The sequence below is a fragment of the Eleginops maclovinus genome, chromosome 6, assembly GCF_036324505.1.
Source record: "Eleginops maclovinus isolate JMC-PN-2008 ecotype Puerto Natales chromosome 6, JC_Emac_rtc_rv5, whole genome shotgun sequence".
Lineage (NCBI taxonomy): Eukaryota > Metazoa > Chordata > Actinopteri > Perciformes > Eleginopidae > Eleginops > Eleginops maclovinus.
The window spans coordinates 9,525,195-9,551,734 of record NC_086354.1 but is presented as its reverse complement, the minus strand read 5'-3'; the positions used below and the strand labels follow the sequence as shown (position 1 = coordinate 9,551,734).

Below are 26,540 nucleotides of genomic sequence, written 5' to 3'. Positions count from 1 at the left end.
TAAACTGACAGAAAGACAAAGACAGCCAGGCAAATCATGGCGAGTTTGGTTAAAAACTGCCTTTAAAATGCACCAGAACTGTAAATTCTGTATGCTGAATATGTACTATTAGATTTTCATTACCCCTATGCAGGTGTGGACCTACATTTCATACCCTGTCTTTACCCCCAGCAAATTGCAGTTGAGTCAAAATTGTGATGAACCTACTTTATTGATCACATTTTGATTTATAAGCTACTAGATTCAGCACATAAACTAATGTAACCCTTCTCAACGGGTTGTAAACGCAAACAATCTAGATTGTGAAAAAGGCAGCATTTTCAGGAAATGTAAAAGGACAATGTCAATAATGCTAGCCAACAGTTTGTTGCCATTATACTTGTGTTTTTGTGTTGTCAGCCATGATATCCGCATTGAATTTGTCCAATTTCCCCCCTCACTTTGTCTACCCATCTCTGTTGGCTGACAAAGTGACCCCCGCGCATCATGTGGGAAGAAGTGAAAAGGAAGCCAGCAGACTGGCTGTCTCCTCAGCTGTGTGCATACCACTGTTTAGAGTAAGACTGTAATTGACTCTTTATCATCATTATGATCCTGCAGCGAAAGAGAGGGAGCCGTAATCCCCCCTGTTTGTCCTTACCGCTTGTTTTCAAAGCATAAATTCCTGCAGAGGATTTCCACATATTTGGGTAGAGTTTCCAAGGAAGAGAAAGAGAGTGTTATTGTGTTCGGGAGATATTTCTTTCTCTTTTTTTTATTGTTTTCTTCCTCCTTTTTCTTTCTTGTCTCTTTTCCCCTCACCCTACATGTCATGCCAAAGCAAACCGGGCTTCTGCAGGGATTATGATTGGAATAACAAGGACCATGTGCTTACACGAAGCGTAGTGTTTCAAAGTGCTGCGCGATACAAGTTTTTTTGGCTTTTTTGTTTATGACGGAGGTTTAATGTCTGAACAGCACCCAAACATTACCCAGAGTAGACGTTGGTTAATAATCCTTGTTCTCGCTTTGGCTAAAACAAGACAGAGAGAGGTCTGTAGCAGAGTGCAATTATCATTTAATGATTTTCTGCTTTTTCCTCTTCCAGGAGCCATTAGCCTTGCACGCACCTGAAATTTACAGGGAAGAAATGTGTGTATGTGTGTGTATATATATGTGTGAGTGGAGGGGGGTGTTTGGATGGGAAGGGGGTCGATCTGCTTTGTGCAAACAAGAGACAGAAGCGGAACTCAACGACACAAACTAAACCTGAAACCGCCACTACAAAATATTGTTGATTGAGAATGGTTTATCATAAAAATAATCTATGATCGAGGAAATTAATACCAAATAAACACCCTCTACTCTCAGTGTTGTGGCTTCACATGCAGTCTGTATGGATGTTGCAATAAAAAAAGATCTCTATTCTGAACAGCATTCTTTTTTTGTTGGATAAATATATAAATATTCACCTTTTTTGGGGGGCCAGGTTAGCTTTTATTGGAGATGACAGTGTTGAAAAGGGGAGACAGAGGAGATGACATGCGCATATAGTCCGAGGCTAGATTCAAACCTGGGTGTCCGGCGCAGGAACATTTTTTAACATATACAAAGTTTTTGTTTATTACTGACCAACTGCTTCCTCGGGGGTCCAGTAGCCTGACGTGTCACAGATGCGAGGTGATGTAGCCTCGGAGGCATATTGGTGGAAAACGCCGTCTTTTTCGCAGTCTCCGCAGTTGATTCCAGAAACATGAAATGAGGAGCTAGGTCAGAAGAAAAACAAAGTTGCGTGCGAAATTATATAATATCACATATTATCCTTAGCAAATACTGTGTGTCTTTTTAAGAACAGACCTACTGTACAATAATGTTGGACCAACTTGCTATCTTTCTTTTTAACCCTTGGGGGTTGGTCCTTGCGCTGCCGCCAGAAAAAAGTTTTCCGCACTCTTGCAGAATATCTCCGCAACGGAGCGAGCTTACATTTCCGCTTGTTTGAACCATTTTCAGGTGATTTGTAATCTGTTCTAGGAAAACAATGCTTTTTTCAAGAAGCGTATAAACAAGCAATGGATGTCTTTTATGAGCATTTATCCATGTTGGAAGTAGATTTAGATGTTCTAGGAGTTAGATAGAGGTTATAGATCTAATTATGTATCCGATGAAGCATTGCATGAGGTCTGTCGAATCAGAGGCTATTGTAGGGGCTGCATAATTATTATTTTTTTTACGCAGATCATGCAGGCCAGCCAGTGCCCCCACTGGAGGTGTAGACAGTGTACTGGGGCCCTCTGGCTTGTTTATAACAGAAACTGCTGGAGGAATGGCATAACTAACCTTCTTGACAAAAAGCTGCAAGACTGTTTTGTAAATATTGTAGATACATATTGATTTTTTTTTTTTTTCTTATGGTCAACAAGACATGAAATAACTATTTTCTGATGCCTGGAGACGTGTAGACTATTTTTCACTGTCGGATTTGAACACATATCTGAGTGATAACATTTTTGTCGCAGCACAGGGGTCATGTTTTAATAGCATTTTTACCAAAAAAGAACAGGCGAGCCAAACATAAAAAAATGGGCTCCAGATGGATATAAATATAAATACATGTTTAACCTTTAGCTTAAGAACCCATGCAGTCATACCTCTGGTAAAGCATTCCCCTCAAAGGTGGCAGCCAATAGATGGAGACAGAATCTGCACTCTGGTCTGTCACTAGGGGGGCCAGAGGGATGGGAGCCGGCTGCTGGTCTATCAGCCACTTCTGGTAGACCAAGTCAAGATAACAGTGCATTCGGGCCACTTGGTTGGGGGTGAAATGGTTGGTGCAGTTGTCATCTGATGTGGTGCAATAAAAATAATCAGCCCAGGTTATCATCAAGGATCAGTTTCAAACACTAACCTCCATTTAACTGCATTTCTAATCACTCAAATATTTAGATTATTGCAGATATTGAAGTAAAGATTTCATCGGTGAAATCAACAGCAAAATCATGACTTTGAATATCAAAGTTGCTCAGAGTAGGGTTAGGGTTAGCACAATTAGCCAACTGAGTCTTTGCAAAACCTATTTAAAAACTAAATGTAGTTTACAAAGTAGTTGGACTTGCTGCTTGCGTGGCTGTGTCGTACAAATGTCAAAAAGTATAGAACTTTTCCATTAGAACACTTATGACAGACTATAGTAACCAATAACCATGTGTTTGTTCTCCTTATATCTAGAATAGAAAAAGCCCTGGTTCTAATTATGAATCGATGTTGTACAGGATGTCTATACCATGTCCTCTATCATCACTACAGTGTACATTCTTCATGTAATGTGAACAACTTGTTTACTGGGTCATTGGTTATTTTCAACATGTCTGAAAGCATGCCTACAAGTAGGAGAGATGTTGTTATCACTGTACCTGTGTAACTCATGTAGTTGCTATACGGTGTGTTGTGGTACATGGTGACTCCGCAGGAATCATTGACGGTTCCGGGATCTTGGCAGGCTTTTGATTTGGGTGTCGGTGCAGTGTCAGCACACAGATCTCCTGTCTCCATGGATGGGGTGGTCTCCTGCAAGTGCATTAGACAGAAATATAAGCTGATGATCACAGAAGGGTGAAAAGCCCTATCTAGGGAGGCAAGTCTAAACCTAAAAGAGAACGGCGAATCTACTCTAGTTTGCTTAATGTAACCCTGGAGACAGCTTCTGTAGTTGGAACTTGCACAGACGCTGCTGGCTGTGCATCAGCCTTACATTACAAGAGGCTTTGGGAGTAGTTTGCCAGGTGTCTGTTTGTCTGTCTTGGGACAGATTTGCAATAGTGTTGCAACTTAGCTAGATTAAGTCACGAAACGTTGCCAATGTGAAGTTGAGACCAAAGTGGCCAATATTGCAAAATAGCTGGTTTCGAAAAAGGGTGATTAGATGGTGGGCGGAGTTGAAAATGGTAAAAACGTGGCATTAATATGGCATTTTGTCATGGTTTTTAGTTGTTTCTATTATTAATATTACTGTGTTTTTATATAATTATCTTTATCAATATTATAGATTTTATTACACTACTTATTTGTTAAATTTTGTATTCATTGTTTTAACATTTATTAATTGTTTTTCTGAGAATAAAGATTTACTGAAAAAAGCTATTAAACCAATATATATCATTAAAATAATTTAAAACAAATACCAATATTTATTCAATATGAATTGAAGTGCAATCGTACCACAATGACTGAAGAAGGACGATTTCCAATATAAACTTGAACTTAAGGCAATATACTGTGCGATACAGAATTATTAACAAGAGGAAGACGTTTATCAGTCCTACCTGACACGGGTCATCACAGGAGTCCCGCTCGCTCACCCCCTTGAAAACATGGTACAGTCCTAATATGTGGCCCATCTCATGAATCATGGTATTGTAGTGGCCCATTGTACCAAAGTAGGATGGGTTCAGAACCATCCCACCTGAGGACAGAGAAATTACATTTAAAGTGTGTGTCATAATAAAATCATATCTAGAAATGTTTGTCTTGCAAGCCGATTTTGTTGTCATACTCATAAAAGGGTCATGGTACTGTAAATATATCATTAGTGACTTAAATGTAAGACTTCACAAGTTATAATCTAACATTGCCATTCAAGACTGTAACCCCTTGTTCCTCCACTTTGACGGGTAGTAATGATTTGGAAAATTGTCCTTCAGCAGGTGAACCGTTTCAGTACCCCTTGGCAAGACAATAAATAGGAGAAAATCCCCTGATATGGTTACTGTTGTATGTATAAAACACCAAACCATGTTCAGATCCATTACACGTTTAGGATTGTTTTTAATGAGACTTCAGAAGCACCCAACAAAACAACTGATCGCAAACAAATGTGGTATTGCTGTGAAATGCTAGAGTTGTGAAGATATTTAACTCATGTTTTACGCTCTGCTATGGAATTTCCAAAAGAGAAACAGACCTCCATAGTAAAACGAATAAGCACTGTGACATTTAAAACCAATTAGGAATGAAGTAAAACTTTACTACTCTAAACCAAAAACAGGGAACAGGATACGGTAAGGTGGCTACAGCTGGATGCGGGCCAATATTGCCGGCTTTGAATATACAGTAGAAGAATACCCTGCAGTGCAGAAACCTTGTATTCAATATTTTTCCCCATTTCGCTAATAACTGATACCTAACTACACTGTCTTGAGTTTACAGACATAGTTTCATGGTCTTGGAGCTAATCCAATACAACAGAAAAACACACCAAAATATACAAATACATTCCACAGCCACTAAAGATGATTAGAGGAAAAATCGTAAAAAACAAAATCACTGTAAAACAATGGAGAAAGGTGCATAAAATTATAAACATTGAATATACAAACGTTGTTGCCAATGTTACCAACTACCTGAATGCATGAGTTGGTTTGAGATACATTTTTAAAGTGAAGGTGTTTTATATGTATAATTGGTATCATAATTCATTACCATTTAAGGAGTGTTAAGAGTTTATGAATGAGTCACAACTAAAACAGTGTAAATGTTTGGTGGCAAAGCTGGATACATATAGTATACAGATCAAAATGACTTGGATCTTGGTTGCATCCCTCTGCCTCTTCCTTTGTTGGTCTGTCTGTTCTGCTCAAGTAAGTCCATGCACCATGGGCAAAACATTTTTTGGTGTTCATGTGGACACAGGATTTGGAAAACTGTGTGGCTCTCTGGAGGATAAGGAGCAGTGTGTTCAGTTATGACGTGGAACAATGAAGACATTAAATATGAAAAACACTAAAAAACAAGGCCTCCGGAGATGACTTGTCATCCATTAACCCGGTTTTAAACACGGACAGATGCTGGGCAACTGTAAGTAATGTCTTGTGGGACACATTCAGCATCGTGACTCAAACTGCATTTTTGGAAAATATAATATCAACTCTACTACTGTATTACTACTAAGCTGATGTCATCAAAGTATCTCTATTTAAATAGCTATCTCAAGCCCATTAATCCACACAACATGTATTATTGTATTTGGTGATAATATAGTAAAAGATATGCTATTTTTGTAACTTACATTTCACATACTCCGTATAAATTCACTATTGTACTTGACAGCCAGTGAATAAGTATCCAATTTGTCATAAAACGGCTGAACTCAAGGATGCAGGGATTCATAAGGTGCTGAAAATGCTTTAAGTGGAAGCATTTCACACAGTTTGTTACAGGATCATGTTATTTTTTCCTGTCAAAGACTTTCTTAATGTGATAAATGCTTCATCTGGAAGCACATCTAACCCATGTGTCTCTTGCTTTTAAATCAACTCACTACTTTCTGCTTGCACAGGCAGGGAACAAAGAGCAAAAATAAATGAAAAACAGCTGGCAAGTGGGCATGGGTGGCAACAATAGTACCGAGCCAAGGCTAGTCAAGTCAATTTTATTTATAGGCCAATATCACAAATGTGCCTCAGGGGTATTACATTATGTACAGCATAGGACACCTTCTATAGTTTTTGACACAGGCTTTGGATATGGAAAAACACTTCCAAAAAAAACTTAACCAGCCCTACTGACGTTTGTTTGTTTGGTTGTTGTTTGGGTTGATTAGCCTTTTCCAGTGGAAAGGCCTTAATAATTGGAGGAGGAAAAAGGCAATGTGCCGGGAAAATCTCTGCCAGCTCCAATTGCTCTCCCCATTTTGTTTTTGAAATCGCTAAAGCAGGCAACAAAGAATGGAGGGCATGGGAAAAGATCGAGGGATGGATATAAAGAGTAATAAGCAGGGAAAGAGAAACTGAATAAAAGAAAGAGGGAAACTATGTCAAATCCAGTAGAGGAGAAAAGGGCAATCAAGTTTTAAATATAATACAACAGACCAATTCAAATAGTAATAAAGACAAAAGCAAGGAATTTGAAGATATGAAACATATTAATCAGTATTTTGATGTCATATTACTCACCTTGGTGGGTTAGAGACTCTTTTGCCCATGGCCAGGTCGCAGCTCCTGCCAGCTCTTCACGCACTGAGTTGCTGGCAAAGAATACATTGAGGTTTTCAGTGCCACTCAGGTGTAGGGCCTCCTTTAGCTCTTTTACACTCATATAGGCCCTGCAGAGGCAAAAAGAGAGACAACATGAAAATAAAATATATACAAGATAAACGCCAAATGCATTCAAGAAAGCACTTTAAATTGAGCTGTAAGAAAAACCCATGTAAAGTGTTTTGTTATATCTACAGGATTAAACTACATACAGTCTTTAATCTCGAAGTAACATTATGCTACAATGTTCTGCGTTCTTATTACTAAACACACTAAACCGTCGATATGCGTTTCTGCAACTTAACCTAATCACAAAGGAGGTGTTTTCATTTTAACAGAAAGGAAACACTATTCGACAGTGGGACAGACTTCAGCATTCCACCGGAAGTTGAAACAGTTTGTATTTAAGTATTCAAAGCTTAGTACTGGTAGCGAAAAAAGCTGCTAGCTTAAAGGGTGAAAAAAAGGAAGTGCTTTTAACAGCTCCATTACTGAAGAATTTCTTATAACTATTAAACAATCCGTCCACAAATCATAATGTGCTTAATAATTCCTAAATTACTTCTTCGTGGTTAGCTAGGAAAGTGTCCAAACGAGAGAGGACACCTGAGGTGCCGCGTGCAGTTGTTGCGGTAACTTAGCTAGCCATTTTCGGTCAGTCTTTTCCGTCTCGCATAGTTAGTTCCGTCTAGCAAAGACAACTGGGTTTTTTTTTCTATTACAGCCACAAAGACATGGTCTACTCACACATGTGTTCACTTATGTTGCCTGATTAGACCTCTTTTCAGGACACTAGGCATCATGGACTGTGATTGACTAGCTTCTCATGTTAGTTTTGTTACAACTGCTGAACCTTAGATGCTTTATGGTTTGTATTTGGCTCCTTTAATTTGAACCACACGTTTAAGTAGACTACAGTACTGTATATACAGGCTATAATTTGTTTGGCAGCTTTGGAGTTAAGACTGTGTTAAGCTGAATATCTAGCAGGGAAAACATGTTAGCTATTATGCTAGGCTAAGAGATTAAAAACTTAAAATCTATCCAAAACGATGAGTGTATTTCCCCAAAATATTCTTTAGGCATGGATACAAGTGAAAAATTATTTCTGCTCACATAGTATTGTAAGAGTGAATTTAGGAACATGTAATCCTGTCAACCTTAGAACACTACAGTTTGCTTCAATCCATTAACATCTCTCTCTGCCCTCTATGTACCTTCCGACTCATAATTGTTTGAATTGGTCAGGGTACTTCAAACCACTACCCCCCTGCTGCCCCTAGCCCCTACCTCTTTCCTTCTCTGACTGTGATAAATTACCCTGGAGGCACTTTGATGTGTGAAGCCGACATTGTTTTTGCCTGGCTGCAGTGATGTCACATGTCATTTTTCTCCTTTTGCTTTCATAGCTGGAAAGCTTTTGCACCCATCACCATTAAGCCTTACTGAGTCTGAGAGCCTTGTAGTGGGGTCTCACTGGCTTCCCAAAGCACACATGCCAGACACTAGGCTTTTAGCTGAGCCTCCTATGGTCTTTTGGAGCACTACAACTGCTTCATCAAAAACCTTTAATCTGGCTCTCAGTATTTAGGCATCTGCTTTATGTACAGGGTAATAAAATGTGTGTGCCAAGGCGTCCAGTGGTGCATCAGTATAGCGCTGGGTCAGGTCATACTTAATACATATTGTAAAATGTATGAATCATACATAATGTTGTTTGTCAAGTCTCTCAATCTTTCATCTTGCACCGGCAAAGCTGTGGTTTTAAGTGTTTTTCAATTATTTTAAGGTAATGGATTAGTCTCTCATGTAATATTTCTCAAACCTTTTTTGGTTGATAAAATTCAGCTGTGGGGCTTACTTTGTTAAAATTACAAAGCCATCCTTTAATGTTTACCTAAGTCACTTAAAGTGGATCCTGATGATTGTTATTTTCTGAAAAAAAGTTAAGGTTTATCCTTTTGATCAAGCTCAGCTTTAGGGCTACATTTAATAATATTACTTAACCATGCTCTTTTCTTTGTTTGTTTTCCATCAAAAATATAATTAAATTAATTACTCATTAAACACTTCAGCTTTGGCTCAGTGCTGCTTATATTGTTCCAACAGCCTCAGAGAAATGCAGGTGAGCTTATGACTGAAAATCTGGGTTTTCAGCTGAGAAAAATCTAGATGGATGAAATTAGGAAGAAGTATCCAAATTCTCCAATACACTACATTCAATGTACCATTAAGTGAAGCCTTTAAATTGGTCCAAAGGTGTTACTTAACAGCCCAGAGTCCTGCATGTGTGTAATTCTCCACCTAAAGTAATCCTTCCCTGAGTGCATGTGTTTTACACTGTAAATAGAAATGTGTTTTCTCAGGCACTTTGCCTGAATAAATGAGGTTTAAGATTTAAGATGCTTCAGGGAAACCCTGCTCTCAATACATTACTGAAGCATTGAGGTTAGCTGAGGCTGAGCGCAGTATCCATCAACTTGGGCTGTGCAATTACAAGTGACAGAAAGCTGACCACTAAAGAGTTGACTCTTCAACTTCTGAGACTCAGAGGACGCCTCAGTGGATGTCTAACCTGGCAAAAAATAAATGGCTCTACATCATTTAAGTGAACCCAAAACCAAAGTTATGATTTACCTAAATTAACATTTGTGGGCAATTCAAACACTGTGTAAATCAACAGCAGTGTAAGCATTAGCACTGTCACCATGTAATACTGTCTTGTAATACTACTTTCAACCCTCAAGGATCAGAGGACAGACTTTAAAATAAACAGCAGTCAAACCTTTTGATATATAATATACTCTACTTCAGTACATACTGTGCACTGCAGTTACATATTGAAATAGAGCCTTAGGGCTTGATGAATGCAGTGCTAGAAGAACAAATAAGAACTCACAGGTAATATATTACAAGTGCAGGTTTCTTTAGTGCATACTGAAAATCAGACACCCAGCCAAAAGTCTTGAAGTGTATAATTTGTATCCCTTTTCCAGAATTCAACCCTTTGTGTTGCTAATGATAGTCACACTTGGTTGAGAGTAAACAGTAAAATTAACAGCTCTGTCATGATTTGTTTACACCTTAGCAACCCATATTTCATATATAGCCATCAAATGCACATTTAAAACATTTAACAGAGTTCTTTATTTAAAAGTAATAAGCTCAAAACACTAGTGGGGGTTTTTAACCAATTTATGGAACAAATGCTAGCTTAATTAGTTAGCTAGCTACAGCTGATTAAAACTGCTAGTGTCAGTTATCATGCCAATCTGCTCTGTCTACCCTTTGTCCGATATCAAATTTTTCAAATTTGACATCAAAAAGTGATGGTAAATGTTATCCCTAAACATGTGTCATGCGAGAAAAGAAAGCTTGAAATGCATAGCATTTCCCCAAGGATAACCATTACAAAGGAAGCATCTGTAAAACACTTCCAACAAATTAACTTTTTGTAATGAATTATGTTCTGGGAAACATTGCAGTTATGTTTTTATTTGTGAATAAAACAGGACCACAATAAAACTTAAGATTCACATTCAGGTGAACCATCAAACATTGTTAGAACAAAAAAAATAATTCAGGGGAGTTGTCTGGAGCTCTTTGTGCACAAATGCACTTTCCAGCCTAAACTGTTAGCAGATACAAGACATGCGTCTCAGCATTAATGAATGTAATGTCCCCCGCCACCCAGTTTCCTCCCTTGCCTCTCTTTCTTTCTGTTCACTCTTCTTTCCCGGCCCTTTTTGTAATGCCAGAATTATTAGTGTACCTGGCTATAGCTATAGAACTGGCTCTAAACAACAAGTGTGTGTTTAGCAGCTGGCTTGAAAAACCTGTTGCCTTGTACTGGCCAGCAGCAGCTGCACAGCATCCCACAATCGGAATACCTGGCCATGAGCTCAGAGAACAGGGGGAGGTGGGATATCAAAAACCCAGATCCCGAACATAAAAATGGTCCAGTGCTTCATAAATGCCAGCAAAATCTCATCCTAACATTAATAGTCTCCCTGTCTGAGAAACTTGTGATCCAGACCCCCACACACACGCATGCATGCAAGCATGTCGAAGCACTCACACACATAAGGATTTTCAATAAGCTGGGGTCAGGACCTTTCCAGAAGACCTACACTACTGTGAGTCCAGTTTTACTACACCCTGGTCTCCTGTGTATTGGCCGCTCATGTTGTTTTTAGTGGGAGGTCAGGGGCTTATAGACAGGAACTCTGGCAAGATTCACTGAAGCAGTAACATCACTGCTTAAAAGTGAACACACTGTAACTTTTGGAGCTTTGCTTTTGAAAATCTGAAAAGCAGAGCCCTTATTTATGGAAGTCTCTCATGCAAAAACATTCTGCATGAAACCAGATCAAATCCAGAGCCATGATTTATAAAAGTGTGCTCACATCAAAATCAACACATTACATTGATCTCTCCAGTTCCCTGTCATATATCAAACTAAAACGGATTCCAGTTATGACCCAAAGGTAAGTGTGGTGGATACGTTTTTGTTGTTTTCTGAATATTCTTTGCAGTAACCATCAAGTTAAATCTAGAATACATCACAGAGCTTTTACATAATTCAGGCCAAGGACCAGACCGATGTTTTGTACAAAACAACAGAGTAGAGTGATGTCTGCCGTCCAATATTTTTCATTAGTGTCCATCTTCTCTCTGCAGGTTACAGAGCTCGGGCTGGGCCAAGGGAACATCTCACCATAACATGCACCAAATCTATTTTTCTCCTGTCTGTCTTGCTGGGTCTATCTCACTAACCTTGTGAGAAGATGAGACATAAATTAGACACCACACAGATGCAAGCTAACTATTTATTTTTTTACTTTTACCTAACCAAAGCCTTTGTCCTCCAGGGAGAGTCAACAGAGCACCAGATTATTTTCAAGGAGTAGCCTGTTTCACATAGCTGCTCAAATCTACACCTGGAAGCTGCACAGTCCTAATGCTGGCCTGGACAGTTGAAGGTTAAGTGCCTTGCTCAATGGCACTTTAATTTTTTCTAAGGATGGTGGTAAAAGCTATGAACTTCAGATTACTTTAAAGTTATAAGCCTTTGATCTTCTGTTCCAAAGCATGCTTAGCTAATCTTTGGGCTTATGCATACGTCAGCAAAAAGTACAAACAGACATAACGGATTGTAGCGATTTGTTTGGACTGTGGTCCCTCTTAGATGTTTCCTTGTTATTTTTCTCTAGGAGAAATAACATAGGAATGTAGCATTTGGTTGTAATACCATACTACTTAATGGAGACTACTGCAGGAATTGTGACATCTATGATACCTAAAGCTACCGGCAATGTAGATAAATCAGAAGCTAATCCTCGATTTCCAATAAAATTGTAGAATTGTGTTTTCGCTAGTTCATGTTTGTAAATCCCAACAGTCATAGATATACGATTTAAGTTTTAAATGGTTACTTGGATTTGCTTTTCGGTACCAGTTTCTGATTGGACAGCATGAAATATCAATAACCTTCAGCTCGTATACCGTAGTGATTGTTTGTGATTAAGACAGTAGGCATTTTCTCATCTTAAATCAAATGTTCCCATGGCAATGCATGAGCATATCAAGTTTTGTGTGTCCCTTTATTCATAGCCCATCAGAGTCAGTTGTCAGAATTTGATGAAATAACTAGACAACAAAGGTTTTTCTATATTTTGTTAAAAAATAAAAATGCTAAAGCAATCTGGAATAAATATGTCACACTCATGTCATTTTAAATAAGTTTTATGTAGATAAAAAATGACTGTCTTAAATTGAAAGGTTAGGATTTGGATTATGACACAATATGTTTTTATCCTGTAAAAAAGCTACTGGTTTAAAAAACATGAATACATCCTTGTGTTAAGCTGCCACACTCTCGTCAACTTTGGACACCAAGCGCAAAATCGTTTTAAAAAATAGCTTTAGCTCCCATGTTCTTTTTCCCAGTGGCCAAGTGTAAAGCTTGTGGTTACAATTTGGATTAAGAACGGGGTCTTTAAGAACCTGGGCCGACGACTTCATGGCGAGACTTCATGCATAGTATTTGGAACTCTGCATGAGCCTGTCTGTCAGACCAAATAGAAGACAGCAGGCTCCCGCTCGAGTTGTTTAGTAAAAATAAGTGTGTACTTTGGCCTCTTCAACCTCCATCCCCACTTCACAGAGCCCTGTTTAAAACCACTGGAGAAAGTTAGAGTACCAATTTGTAGATGTAGCATGTTGAGCTGTTCATTGCACATCCCTGCTGAAGTACAATTTAGCGTGCTAAAGCAGATATTCACCTCATGGGGAGAAATTAGTGGCCCTTTATGCCCAGAAAATTCTGCCTCTGGAAAAACATGTTGTCCTGACTGGCTAATATATGTATTCCCCTGGTGTTTTCACCAATCTGTCTATCAAACATTGTAGCCCTTAACACTTTTCTTTTTTTACACTGATTGGACTGATCAATTTACTCAACAAAATGTATGTGACATGCAACAACATACTTCTGAAAACAATTAGCTTTTTTGTTTGTACATCAGCAAACTTTGTGGATAGTACCTATTACTTGAGAATGAAAACTACGACTGCAACTTTTTTTACCCAGGCAACACAAATTAGCCTAAATGAAGGGGGTACTATCTGCATTGGGAAAGGAAGTTGAGAAAAAGTACCTGATAGCAAAAGTCAGTTGAGCCTGGTCGTACACTGGAGTGTCAAATTTGACATAAAGAGACCCTGTCAACTAATGTGTCTTTTCCCTTCATGTACAAATATAACACTGTGAACAATCTGCAGAAAGAGTTAAAGGGATAGTCCAGTGAAAATTGACCCCAGGGTCTTTTTCTGCATGAAAACTGATCAAGTAAGCCAGCCCTCCAGAGAGTTTGTTTCGTTCACCAACCAAATTGAGCTTGCCCGGAAAAACCGGGAACAACGCTAATAGCCAAAATGGCTTACAGTGAATTCGATCGGGGCAGTGCGCAGAAAGCTTCCGAAGCGACATTTTTTAAACAGTAACATTGCACGAAATAGCACCAAACCTCTACAGTAGCATGACTAGGGTCCCTACACACAGTTAAATAGAACTGTTTTAGAAGACTCACAAACTGCCCCCCATTCCAGCTCCTCTCCAAGGAAAATCCGCACAAGTCGATTATCGAATGCACCGGAGTTCGGTTGAAGGAGGAATGTTTTGGAATGTATAATTCCATGGAAATTCATATCTAGTGAGTATTGACATGGAAATGAAAGGAGTTGCATGTAACTTACATGCAACTCCTTTCATTGGAATTATACATTCCAAAACATTCCTCCTTGAACTGAACTCCGGTGCCTTCGATAATAGATTTGTGCGGACTTTCCTTGGAGAGGAGCTGGAATGGGGGGCAGTTGGTGAGTCTTGTAAAACAGTTCTTTTTAATAAACTTCAGGTTTGCAAACTACGTTGTTGGTGCGCCGTTTTATGTGTAAGGACCCTAGTCATGCTACTGCAGAGGTTTGGTGCGATTTCGAGCAATGTTAGTGGTTAAAAAATGTCGTTTTGGAAGCATTCTGCGCACTGCCCTGATCGAATGCACTGTAAGCCATTTTGGCTATTAGCGTTGCTCACGGTTTTCCAGGTAAGCTCAATACTGGTTGATGAACGAAAAAAACTCTCAGGAGGGCTTACTTGATCAGTTTTCATGCAGACAAAGACCCTGGGGTCAATTTTCGCCGGACTATCCCTTTAAGTTTCATTCAAAGTAATTGAACAGAAACCAAAAAGAAAAAAACAACACGTTAGAGCATTTTGAACCTCACCTGTCAGGGGACTCGGGATCGAAGCAGGTCTTGAGGACATCGGTGACCTCCGGGTCACAGCAGTCTCCATCATCGTAGTCATAGTGTATACTGTTGCACTCCATGTTACAAACTCCATCCTGTCTCTTCCAGTTGTAGCACGGTCCCAATCTAAGGCAGTCCCCTCCATCATGGCCTGTCCTTGGGTGGTCGCACTCAGGGTCACATTTGCGGTTCCCAATCTTACCAATCCGACAGTTGCTGAGGATAAACCGCTCTCTGAAGCTGGAGTTTCTAACAGTGTGCATGCTCAGATCGAGGGTGATGTTGTAAGGGCGGAATGCCTCAGTTAGAACTTGGTGCTGGAGCTGGATCTGGGCTTCAGACACGGTGGGATTTCCGCCATCGTCATTGCAGAGGTTGACGATCTGGTAGCGAATTTGCTTGTTTGCACGGAGCTGCCAGTTGTTGTTGTAGCCAGAGATTATGTCTGTGTTGTCACAGGGTGTCAGGCCACAGGGTGGCGGCAGAAACGGGGATACAAGTTCTTGTTCAGGGACAGGAGTGGTGATGATTGTCGGATGGAGGCCAACTTTGTAAGGAGTCCATAGCTGTTCCACCTCAAAGTAAGAAGCAAATTAAATACATTTTATTACAAAATCCAAAACAGTTTTAATATGGAACAACTAAACAAGGAACTAGTTTAAAATGAAAATGGTTTCTCCAAAAAATAGGATATAATTGATTACATTGGTGAAGTCAGCCCACATTGCCACCAATGGCTCGCTTTTATCAATATGAAGTGGCCGCTTTAGCAGGTCCTCATGAGAGCGGTCATAGCCCCACAACACCACACCCCCTATGTGGCCCCTGAAGCTGTTTCGCTGATCGGATTGGTTACTGCCAAGGAATAGGGTTCTGCACGTCTTCATGTAAGGACTGTAGAGATTCCCCGACTGATGACTGCTCTCTCCCACCTGAAAGGACAAGCAGGGGAGAAATGACAGCCAAAAAATTCTGAAACAAGGATTTGTTACCAAAAAATGAAAATAATTGATCAATTAAGAATGGCCAAATGAGAAACTAATATAGGCTGTTGCTCTATGCCTACTAACATTTTGTCTGAATCTGGCATGAAATAAATTGGATGATGAAGAAATAAGCAATTAAGAAATAAAGGTCATCTTGACCTCAGTAATGTTTGACAAAATCATCCTAACTACGGCCCGCTTTCTACTTTCTTTCTAGGCTTTAACCACATAACAATGTCTTCAGGAGTTTGAGTTTGCTCAGTTGTCATGAAGATGGATCTGTTCACAAGTGAGCTAAGTAGCTGGGATTGTGATGTCAAAATGCCATCATTGTACTTTAGTGATCGTTGAGTTGAAAATTAAGAGGTAAATGACCAAAATATGAGCCAAAGTTTGACCACCAAAACAGTAAAACCACACACCTTAGCTCCATCAACATACAGGGACATGTTGTGGCCATTGTAAGTAGCCATCAGGTGAGTCCAGGCGTTGGCTCGGTAACGCTGGTGGCTTAAGACAGTGGTGGATTTTAAAGCTCGGTCTGTGCGAAGCGTGAAGTAAAACCTTGCGTCTTTGGCACTGTCAGGTTCCACAGTGCGGACACCTACCGACCAGCCTTTCTCACTTAGTGAATGGGAACAGTTGTCAAATACACCTATGGGAAAGGGGGAAAGTAAGATATATTATTTTAAAAGAATACCAGTTAAGAAAAACATGCAATTATTATCTTGCAGGGTCCAAGGACGTCTAACTCACAATAAGCTCATAGCCTTTAGGAAAACGCATAAATAAACACACAAATAAGCAATCTTTCCAAGTGTTTGCAGTCCTTAGGACTTGGGACACCAGAGAAAGACAGGCTGAGACATACAGAGAATAGACAGAGCAAGAGATAGTAAGAAAGAACAGAGAGGGAAAGGAGGACGGAGGTATTTCTCTCAGCCAGGGCAAGGCCCTTATGTTTTCATTTGCTGTTGCAACAGACACACACACAGATCCACATCTGCTCCCCAGATGTGTTTCACTGGGACAGCATGGGGTCAGGGAACCCCTTCACCCTCCTTAATACTCTACTGTATGAGCATGTGTATATGTTTACGTGTGTGCGAGTGTGAAAACTGGGAAAACTAAAGCAAAATGCCCCTTCCGAAGTGAACCAGTATCATGGTTAAGCAATTAATTCAGTTAAAGAACGCAGCCCTTGACAGGCTAAACAGTAGCTGGGCCAAGTTTATTAGATGATATTGTAATACCAAATTTAATCAAACAAACACATTTATATCAATAGATGGATACATACTCAGAAACATTGAGCACAATATAATAGATAAGGATACACATTGAGTAGAAAAAATATTGCCTCAATTGTATTAGACATTTGAAAACCTCTTTGTCACAGAACATCACTGATGGTTAAATGTATTAGACTAAGTCATTAATAAATTATCTATCAGCCAATGGTGAAAAAATCACAAATGCATTTACATACATTGCTTGGTGATACCTGTCTCACGATTTAATTTCCTTGTAAATCTGTTGAAGTTTGGCACAAACTAGGAGGAGGGCGTTGTTTGAATGAAACAAAATTGAGCTTGAAGGGATAGTCCGGCGAAAATTGACCCCCGAAAATTGACCCCCAGGAATGGAATGTATAATTCCATGGAAATTCATATCTAGTGAGTGTTGACATGGAAATGAAAGGAGTTGCATGTAAGTTATATGCAACTCCTTTCATTGGAATTATACATTCCAAAACATTCCTCCTTGAACTGAACTCCGGTGAATTCGATAACCGACTTGTGCGGACTTTCCTTGGAGAGGAGCTGGAATGGGGGGGCAGTTGGTGAGTCTTGTACAACAGTTCTTTTTAATACACTTCGGGTATGCAAACTACGTTGTTGGTGCTCCGTTTTATTTGTAGGGACCTTAGTCATGCTACTGCAGAGGTTTGGTGCTATTTCGAGCAATGTTAGTGGTTAAGAAATGCTGTTTTGGAAGCGTTCTGCGCACTGCCCTGATCGAATGCACTGTAAGCCATTTTGGCTATTAGCGTTGCTCCCGGTTTTTCCGGGAAAGCTCAATACTGGTTGATGAACTAAAAAAACTTTCTGGAGGGCTTACTTGATCAGCTTTCATGCAGAAAAAGACCCTGGGGTCAATTTTCGCCAGACTATCCCTTTAAGTTGCCTGTGTTTCATGTAACAGCAGATGGTTGTGGGGAAACTGCCAAAAAAGTGACAACACTGTGTTTGCAAGAGGAAACATCAAGGTTACGGGGAAATGTGGTCTTTAGGTTGTGAGACATTTGCAATACCACAAATATTAGTTTGAGGATACAATTCGTCTCTCTCCTGGTCTCCATTAGGAACTAATGTTTTAAAGCTGCATTTCAATTTTCGGGGGGCCAGTTAGGGGTAGCGGAAATAGCAGAAAACACAATATTAACATAAAATGTCTTTCTAAAACTGTTATTGCAAATATGTCAGCAAACAATTGACTATTTACACATTCAGCAGTCTGGAAGCAACATTAGCATTCACTTGGCGCCATGTTTCTGGCAATGCAAGTCCAATATTTACTCTTATTTTTGGTCTGATTCAGTTCCCAATAACTCCTGAAAACCTCTGGCTGTATAGCTGCTTCGCTATTAGCATTTTGCTAACATTTCTCTACTTTTCTTGAAACAAGTTTGATGAAAGCCAATTTCAAGGCCAGAAAACCAAAACAATGGGCTTAAAGGCACTCAAATACTTTGTTGAGCTATAATTCAATAATTCTCTGATGTTTTGTCACCACCAGGAATCCCTCTGTAAAATATATAATATTTGAACAATAACTGTATTTAATGCATGAAATCCATTTGAATTCTTAAGTATTAGGTTGTCTATATTTAGGCAGGGTGTCACACTTTTTGACCTTTATCAACATTTGAAAATCTAATCCTTTTCAAGATTAATTTACATTATCAGCATGTGTCGCCCCATCACAATGATGACATTTATTTTAACCAGTCTACCAATGATATCAGTAAATACATTGGTATAAATGTTGGCCAAAATAAAGTACAATAATCGATACATACCACTAGGGCTGGGCGATATGGCCTAAAAAAAAAAATCCGGGATTTTTTTAATCTTACTTTTGCCGGGTGTGCTTGTGGTGCCACCGTCTTTTTCATTCCGTTGGGCGCAACATTTCTCCCATTCGGCAGGATGCCTCTGTTTGAGGTGCTGCAGTAAATTTGAAATATCCTGGGGGGAGTGCAGATGACCGGGCATTGGGGGGGGCAGGGGGATTTGGTGGCGGCATAGAGCGAAGAGATCATTGTCCACTAGTTAATCGATCGCGGATGGCGTCGTGGTCGCGGACGGATTAAAAAGTAAAGTAAAGTCTATGTGTGGGAAACAACAAGTGACCTTTAGAAGTCAAACTAATGTCAATAACATGTCTAGCAGAAACAATAGGAGTTTGTTTTCCAGTGTATTTGTCAAATTCCTTCAGAACACTACAAAGAGAAAGGCCCATGCCACAGAATGCTGCTCTCACATAAGAAAGCAATGAAGAGGAAAAAAGTTGAGTAATGGAGTGGGATCTTTGATCAGGGTAAATTTGAGCCGACATAACAGTTTGGGGTCTTCCTCACTATCTGGACAGCTGTGGTGCTGCACCGACGCGATCCTCTTCAATTTGTTTGACGTAGGTGTTGTCCTGTTAAATGTGCAGCTTCTCAAACATGAAATTCACTTTTAATGTTGAAAAAACAGGAATGTCCAGTTTTCTTACATATTAAGCCTGGCCGATAAGCCGATTATTATTTCCCAGATATCAACATGACCCTATAAAGTGTTGATTTGTCCCTGTTAGATTCCTAAACCCAAACATATTGAATTTATAATCATCAACAAAACCAATTATATAAAACTGAGCAAATCCTCTTTTGCTTGATAAATTACTAAAACAAGTAACTGAACATCAACATTTGTTAATCTTTTTCTGTCAATCAACCAAGCCATGTTTCAGCCATCATAATGTAATCATTTTCCCCTTATTTCTGTCACCATGTTGGCAGTAAACACCAAACAGACTAAACCCTTGTTGAACTCTGTTTGACCTTTCTGTTGAAAAGTATGCTCCTTGGACAAGTAACTTTTTCTTGGAAGCCATTCACACAGCACAAGTGATTGCTAATAAAACAGCAAACCCAAATGCTATTAGGGTTACAAGATATAGTATACAGCATCATTATCTGTCAGAATATAATCTAGGGTACTTAAACAAAGTGGGAAAGAACAAGCAGACAAGGGTAAAAAGTTGACAAATAGCCATAAAACAATCATAGAGAGTAACTAATGCTGGATAGGGAGATATTTTAACCCACAGTAGGATGAAATACTCCGGATATAGAATTTGTGACCAGGAAGTTCTCAGATTGGTAAAGTAGTATTGGAGGAAAAAAATTATATGAATATACCTCCCGATTACTGTCATCTATCTCCAAAAAAAGTGTACTGTTATGAGACTTTGGTTACATCTTCCAGGGGGGAAATTTAGTAAGAAGCCAGATATCAGTTTTACTAACGTGTACACGTTTTCAGATATTTTAAGTAGTAAAACCAGAGTGTGAACACATCCAGTTAAAGTAAATGTCCTACTTTCTTTTAGAACCTAAATTTAAGTAAAAGTATTATCAAATTTATTATAATTCAAATGGGCCAAAGTAGCAAAAGAAAGAAAAAGGAATTAAACTGAAGAATGTTTCCTCACAGTGACTTCTAAAAGGATGTAATGTATATTGGGACTAATATTGTTGCCATGTATGTTTAAGATTCTTTAAGGTTCTGCTCATTTTAACTATACTGCAAAGTAAAAAATGACATCCTTCAGTTTCTGAAAACCTACCAAATAGAGATACTTGTTATTCACTGAACTAAAAGGGTAAGTCACATTGTAATCTAGAAAGTAACTAAAGCTGTCAGGCATACTGAAGTACAAAATGTAATTCGGCTTCTGTGATAGTGGTGTAGTGGAGAGTATACAAATGCATACAATTGAGATATGCCTGTACAAGTAAGATAAGCATACAAGTACCTTGAATTTTAGAATATTTAAATACAGTGGGTCTATTTGAGTAACGTGTGTTTATACATTCCACATAAATGTATGCCTATCATGCATCTCATGCTCAGTTTTCACCCACCTGCTATGACTGCAGGGTTGCTCTGCCCTCCCTCAGGCTTCACCCAGAGCTCCAGGCTGAACTTGGCCCTCGGCAGCTCCACCCCTGCAGCTGGCTTCACCTTCAGCTGCTCCCTGCGTCCACTGAAGTACAGGGCAGTCATCCAGGAAGGGGGTACCCTTGGCAAGGGACTCCCCCAGGGTAGGAAACTCCCGACAGGCATGTTCGCGGGCTGTTCCTCCTCCACTTCCCCGGAGTAGTCCTCGGTACTGTCCTCCAGGTTACCGGTGGAGGACTGCTGATCTCCATCTTCCTGCTGCAGCTTGTAGAGGACCTGGAGACCCCTGGAATCTGTTGTGCTGTCAGGGAAAACTTTCTCCCAGCTGGAGTTTCCGTCTTCCTCGTACGGAGACGCCCCGCGGAGTTTGCGGGTGACCCTGGAGCGAGAGCGGTGGGACGGTTTCGTTTGACCCGACAAGGAGACCTGTTTTCCGGCGTCTTTAAGCAGAGACTCTTCTGGCTGCTGCGTGGTGCTTTTACTGACATAATTCGTCTTTAGCTTGTCGTTTGTTACGCTGTTCTCAACGAGCCGTACGGGAACCGTATCATATCCGTCCCCGGCTCTCCACGCCACAACCTCCCCCGCCGTAGCGACCAGGTGGACCCCGGTGTCAAACCTGCTGCACCCTCCCGCACAAACCGAAGAAGCGCTCTTTACAGTGTACGGCTCTCTCCGGCTCGTGTGTGTCCTCGGACGGGCCGCTGGAGGGCGGTGTTGGGACGAGGAGAGGGAGCGGGGTTGCCGCCGGGACATCCAGACGCCGGACGCGGTGCAGGGTTCACCTGCTAGCCTGGAGAGCTCGCTGTCTGCCCGCTGGGCCATGCTGCGCTTGTACTGGCTCAGTGCATCGGAGCGAACCGGGCTGAGCAGCCACGTGTTAGTGATGAGAACAAGGAATATAGCCAGTAGTCTGATGAACCACATTGTGTCAGGTTAGGAAAAGGTTGTTTTATTTAGACAAACTGGGAGAAAAAAAGGTTTTAGCTCTTTAAAAGTCAGTCTCTGGTTTCCAGGTCAGCAGCAAGAGGTCTCACGCCAAACTGTGGTTATTCTATTTGTTTGCGCAAATGTATCCAGTAGTAAAGAAACATCTGTTTAGGCTACCGAATTTGAAAATGTATTTATTGTGGTAAACAAATTATAAAAATAATGAAATATAAAATAAATCAGTGCATTCAAAATGTATCAATTTAAAAGGGTTGTCACATTCTTAAACTTATTGGATATTGAGGGTTCTTGGTATATGTTTTGTATTGATTTTGAATAAAGTAGACGTTTAACAGATGTGATTATTTTTTTCTGATTCTGAGTTCATCCAGATCATTTCTTCACGCAGCTGCAGCACAGTTCTGCACGTTGCGCGGACCTTTACAGCGAAGCCTTCTTTACATTATACCGCAAAATATATCCTTACTTCACTTACGTCACTTAGGTTTCTGTTTACTTGTAGAAAAACAAATACTAATTTATAAAACTTCTTCTATCAGCGTATCAGTAAGCCAAATAACAGTTTTTAAACGTCACCAGTCTCATTTCAAATCTGAAATAAACGGAAACAGATTTTTTTTTATTACCTAAGAGGGCAAATTTCAATTTCAGGAATAAATCAAGTATAATCTGATTATTTCACTCGACACTGACTCTGCACAAAGCCTATTTTTTACCTGACCACAGCGGCATCATTCAGTGCGTCCTGTTCCAAAATATGGCTGCAAGGTGAATCGGAATAATGAAAAAAAAAAGACAGTCACTCCAAAGTCAGTGCAAAGTGCCAGTCCTTAACTAGCTACCATACTTGTTGAGCAGAAGCTTTTTCCTATAATTTCTGAGAGAGGGGACACTAATATTAATCCATTAAATCATAGCTCGGTGTCTGCGCGTCAGCTCCTCCTGGTTTTTGTTGTGCGTCTGTGTGCGCTTCACAGAGTGACTTGCTGCTCCTCTGCATCGGTCCGTGCAGTAGTAGTAATATCCTCCTCCATTCACTCCTCCATCTCTCTCTCTTTCCCTCTCTCTCTCTCTCTCTCTCTTCTCTCTCTCTCTCTCATTCTCTCGAGTCTAAAGGTTTTTTTTTTTATTATTATCAGGGAGCCCCTGCCCGCCCTGACATCACCGGTAGGGGAAGTGCGTGGAGGTGGTGGAGGAAGGGAAGGGGTGGAGGGGGGGGGGGGGGGGGTGTTCACGCTTATGTTTTACAAGGGAAATCCTCTCCTCTCCTCATTCCCCTGCCCAGTCATATGCTGAACATCCCCCTTGGTGCAAAGGGCAACACAGGAAGGAGGTTATAAACTTTATGTATATTATTCTTGTCCTGATCTCATCCATCCATCCATCCATCCATCCATCCATCCATCCATCCATCCATCCATCCATCCATCCATCCATCCATCCATCCATCCACCTCCAGCGAATGTTTCCTTACTTCAGTAACAGTAGCAGTACAACAGATGTGTCAACAGATTCTTCAAGTAACTTTCATTTAAAATGATATTAACAGCAATTGCAGTGGCAAGTTGTAACAAAGTACTCAAGAAGCCTACAACGTTTACGTTATTGTACTTTACTTGAGGAATTACATGTCGGAATATTGTATTTTTAATTGAAGTCATTCATATGACAGCTTTTGTTTCTTTCCTCATGCAGAGTTTGCATGCATAACATACGATGTACAGTAGCTTGTAAATATGCATTGCTATCGATTCAAGTAAACTGAATAAAATGTAGCTCAATTAAGCTCCAGCTACTACTATAGAAAACCACATAACAATATGATGCATTTCTGGTTAGTGATTACCTTTACTTAATTGTCATTTACATTACAGGACTTTTACTTGTAATGGAATATTTTTAAATTGCGGTATACCCACTTTTATCCCACTTTGAATACTTCTCAAATTGGTAAAATATTGTTAAGCATAAACATTACATTGTAAGTTATTTACACAACAAAAGTAAAGGTCAACCACATAATGTGTTTATTTTGTAGCATTTTTTCAGTGGTTCTTTAATGTATCTGTGTATCTGTTTTGGTATAATACCTTTTCATAGTTCATTATTGGTTTTACGTGTAAAATATTAATGTATAAAGTAAATAGCTGTGAAATAAAAGCAGCTAAGTAAAACATTTGGTAAATAATTATTGCCCTAAAAGAAACATCATAGAACAGTGTTCGACTAAATGTACTCAGTTACTTTCCACCACTGTGCCATGTCTTTCTTAATGGGAGGCTCTACTGTCAACCTGGCAACAGATGAATGAAGTTGGATGTGGATGACACTCCCATACACAACATACACTCACTCACTCACACACACACACACACACACACACACACACACACACACACACACACACACACACACACACACACACACACACACACACACACACACACACACACACACACACACACACACACACACACATTCCCACAAAGTAAAGGAGGTGAGATTTGAGTAACCCCTCTTCCCTCTCCCCCTCTTCCACCCCTGTTTCTCTTTTTCTCCTGCCCCTCTTCTCTTGATCTAACCCTCACACTCACTCATGCTCCGGCACCCTTCAGTGGTACAACACGGACAGGCAAAACATCTGTCTCACACATGAAAAGGTTTTTTTGCAAGCTTTTTTACCATCAAAATATGCTACCTGTTTATGCCGTACTGTTCTGCTCAAGTGGACTGAAAAAACAGGGTGAGGAAGCATCGGCTGAGGGGAGGGTAAAAACAGGGGGAGATGTCAGGATGACTATAGAGGGATGGATAGAATAAGATACGATTATACTTTATTGTACGATACAACAAAGATACAACAAAACAAACATTTAACATAACAAAATATTCTATTTTCATACAGCTGGAAATGTAACTTCAGTAGCACATTTTCTACAATGTTACCCATTTTTTCACGTGGTAAAAAAACATGCATTTTACTGAAACAGTTGCAGAATCCCGTCATTGTCTGACTTTTTCTCTCTTTAAGTCAAAAAGTGTAACTGATCATTTGGATTAATATTTTGACTCATGAACAATAACATGCAAATAGGTAAAAAAATAGCTTTTGGCAATGTGTGCAGGCCCTCGCAACTCAAAAGACAGGTGTACTTACTTACTGTGAGGTTTCCAGACACTGCATACAAAATCCATACTCATCTTGAAAGTGCTTTAAAATGTATAGCTTTAATATGCAATCGGCCGTTTGTAGACTTATGCCACTTTAAGATGTTTTAAGTGTCCTTTTGCGAGTTTTTGTCAAATATCATTCACGTATTTCATCACGATGCACTCACTCTTTATTTAAGAGATAATTAAGAAAGAAAGTGACCACTATAGGCAGCTGTTGTTGTTCCACACCTTTTAAATGCTGCCCCTTCTTCTCCCCCAGACCCCACTATTTTTGTCAGGCTCAATTTGCAAACAGAGGCCTGGCTCGAGAATGGAGATGGAGATGGAGGAGGAGGCCGCTGGCAGTTATGGCAGGGGCCCCCGAAGGGGCAAAAACGGTTCCTAAAGAGTGGGAGGCCGGAATTCCACAATCCTAGCCTGCCTGACTGAGAGGGATCTGCCTGCTAAACATTCAGGTTTTTCTGCTGGCCAAGTGCCCTTTGAAATCCAGCTGCAACTGTGTTGGAAGAAAAAAAAAAACGAAACAAGAGAAAACGAGGGGTGGGTTTTAGAGAAAGCAGCAAAAAAGGGAGGGAAAAGGAGGATGAAGGAGAAGAGAAAGAGAGGAAGCGAGCGATGTGCATTGTGTGTGTGTGTGTGTGTGTGTGTGTGTGTGTGTGTGTGTGTGTGTGTGTGTGTGTGTGTGTGTGTGTGTGTGTGTGTGTGTGTGTGTGTGTGTGTGTGTGTGTGTGTGTGTGCGTGTGCGTGGTATGTGTGTCTGAAAGAGAGTCTGAATGAGCGTGCTCCACCGGGGCCTCACCCCCCGCTGTAAGAGACCTTCACAGATTATCCTTCATCTGAGCTTGTCGGTCTTGACCCCACCGAACCTGAGGCCCGCTCTCTGTCTTCCCCTCTCTGTTTCACACACACAAACACACACACACACACACACACACACACACACACACACACACACACACACACGTTCTTCCACACACCCTCATTATTTTCTCGGTGTCACTCACTCTTTCTCTTTTTCGTCTCTGCCACTCACTAACCTCCCAACGCACCCACATTGCTGACCATCCAACACCACCGCCACACACACACACACATTCCCCAAGCACGCACACCCACACACACACACACAACCTGGTACCTCATGCAAAAGAGGGGGACCCAATGAGAGAAAATCCAGGCTGATGTGCAGGACAAATGAGGAGGGGAAGAAAGAAGAAAAGGGGGGAAGAAAAACGACAAGCTTTTCACCACCAGTGGTATAAAATAGAAAGGGGGAGGGAGAGGGCTTGAGGGGGACAAATGCAACACGATGTACATACAGTACTGCAGGTGTTTGGCTCAAAGGTTCTTATTCATAGTCAGTTGTTGCATGG

The 26,540-nt window shown here is 40.3% G+C and overlaps 1 protein-coding gene across 1 annotated transcript in view; it reads right to left on the bottom strand.

Moving 5' to 3' along the window:
• pappa2 (pappalysin 2) overlaps nt 1–21,969 on the bottom strand; it is a 66,368-nt gene extending 44,399 nt beyond the window's left edge. Inside the window, exons 1-9 of the mRNA XM_063884889.1 lie at nt 21,006–21,969; nt 16,231–16,463; nt 15,527–15,754; nt 14,799–15,397; nt 6,930–7,078; nt 4,302–4,441; nt 3,393–3,546; nt 2,631–2,823; nt 1,612–1,745 (exon numbers count right to left, since the gene is read on the bottom strand). Of these exons, the coding sequence (XP_063740959.1) occupies nt 1,612–1,745; nt 2,631–2,823; nt 3,393–3,546; nt 4,302–4,441; nt 6,930–7,078; nt 14,799–15,397; nt 15,527–15,754; nt 16,231–16,463; nt 21,006–21,969 (2,794 nt within the window). The remainder of the gene's footprint in view (nt 1–1,611; nt 1,746–2,630; nt 2,824–3,392; nt 3,547–4,301; nt 4,442–6,929; nt 7,079–14,798; nt 15,398–15,526; nt 15,755–16,230; nt 16,464–21,005) is intronic.
• Between the last annotated feature and the right edge of the window lie 4,571 nt (nt 21,970–26,540).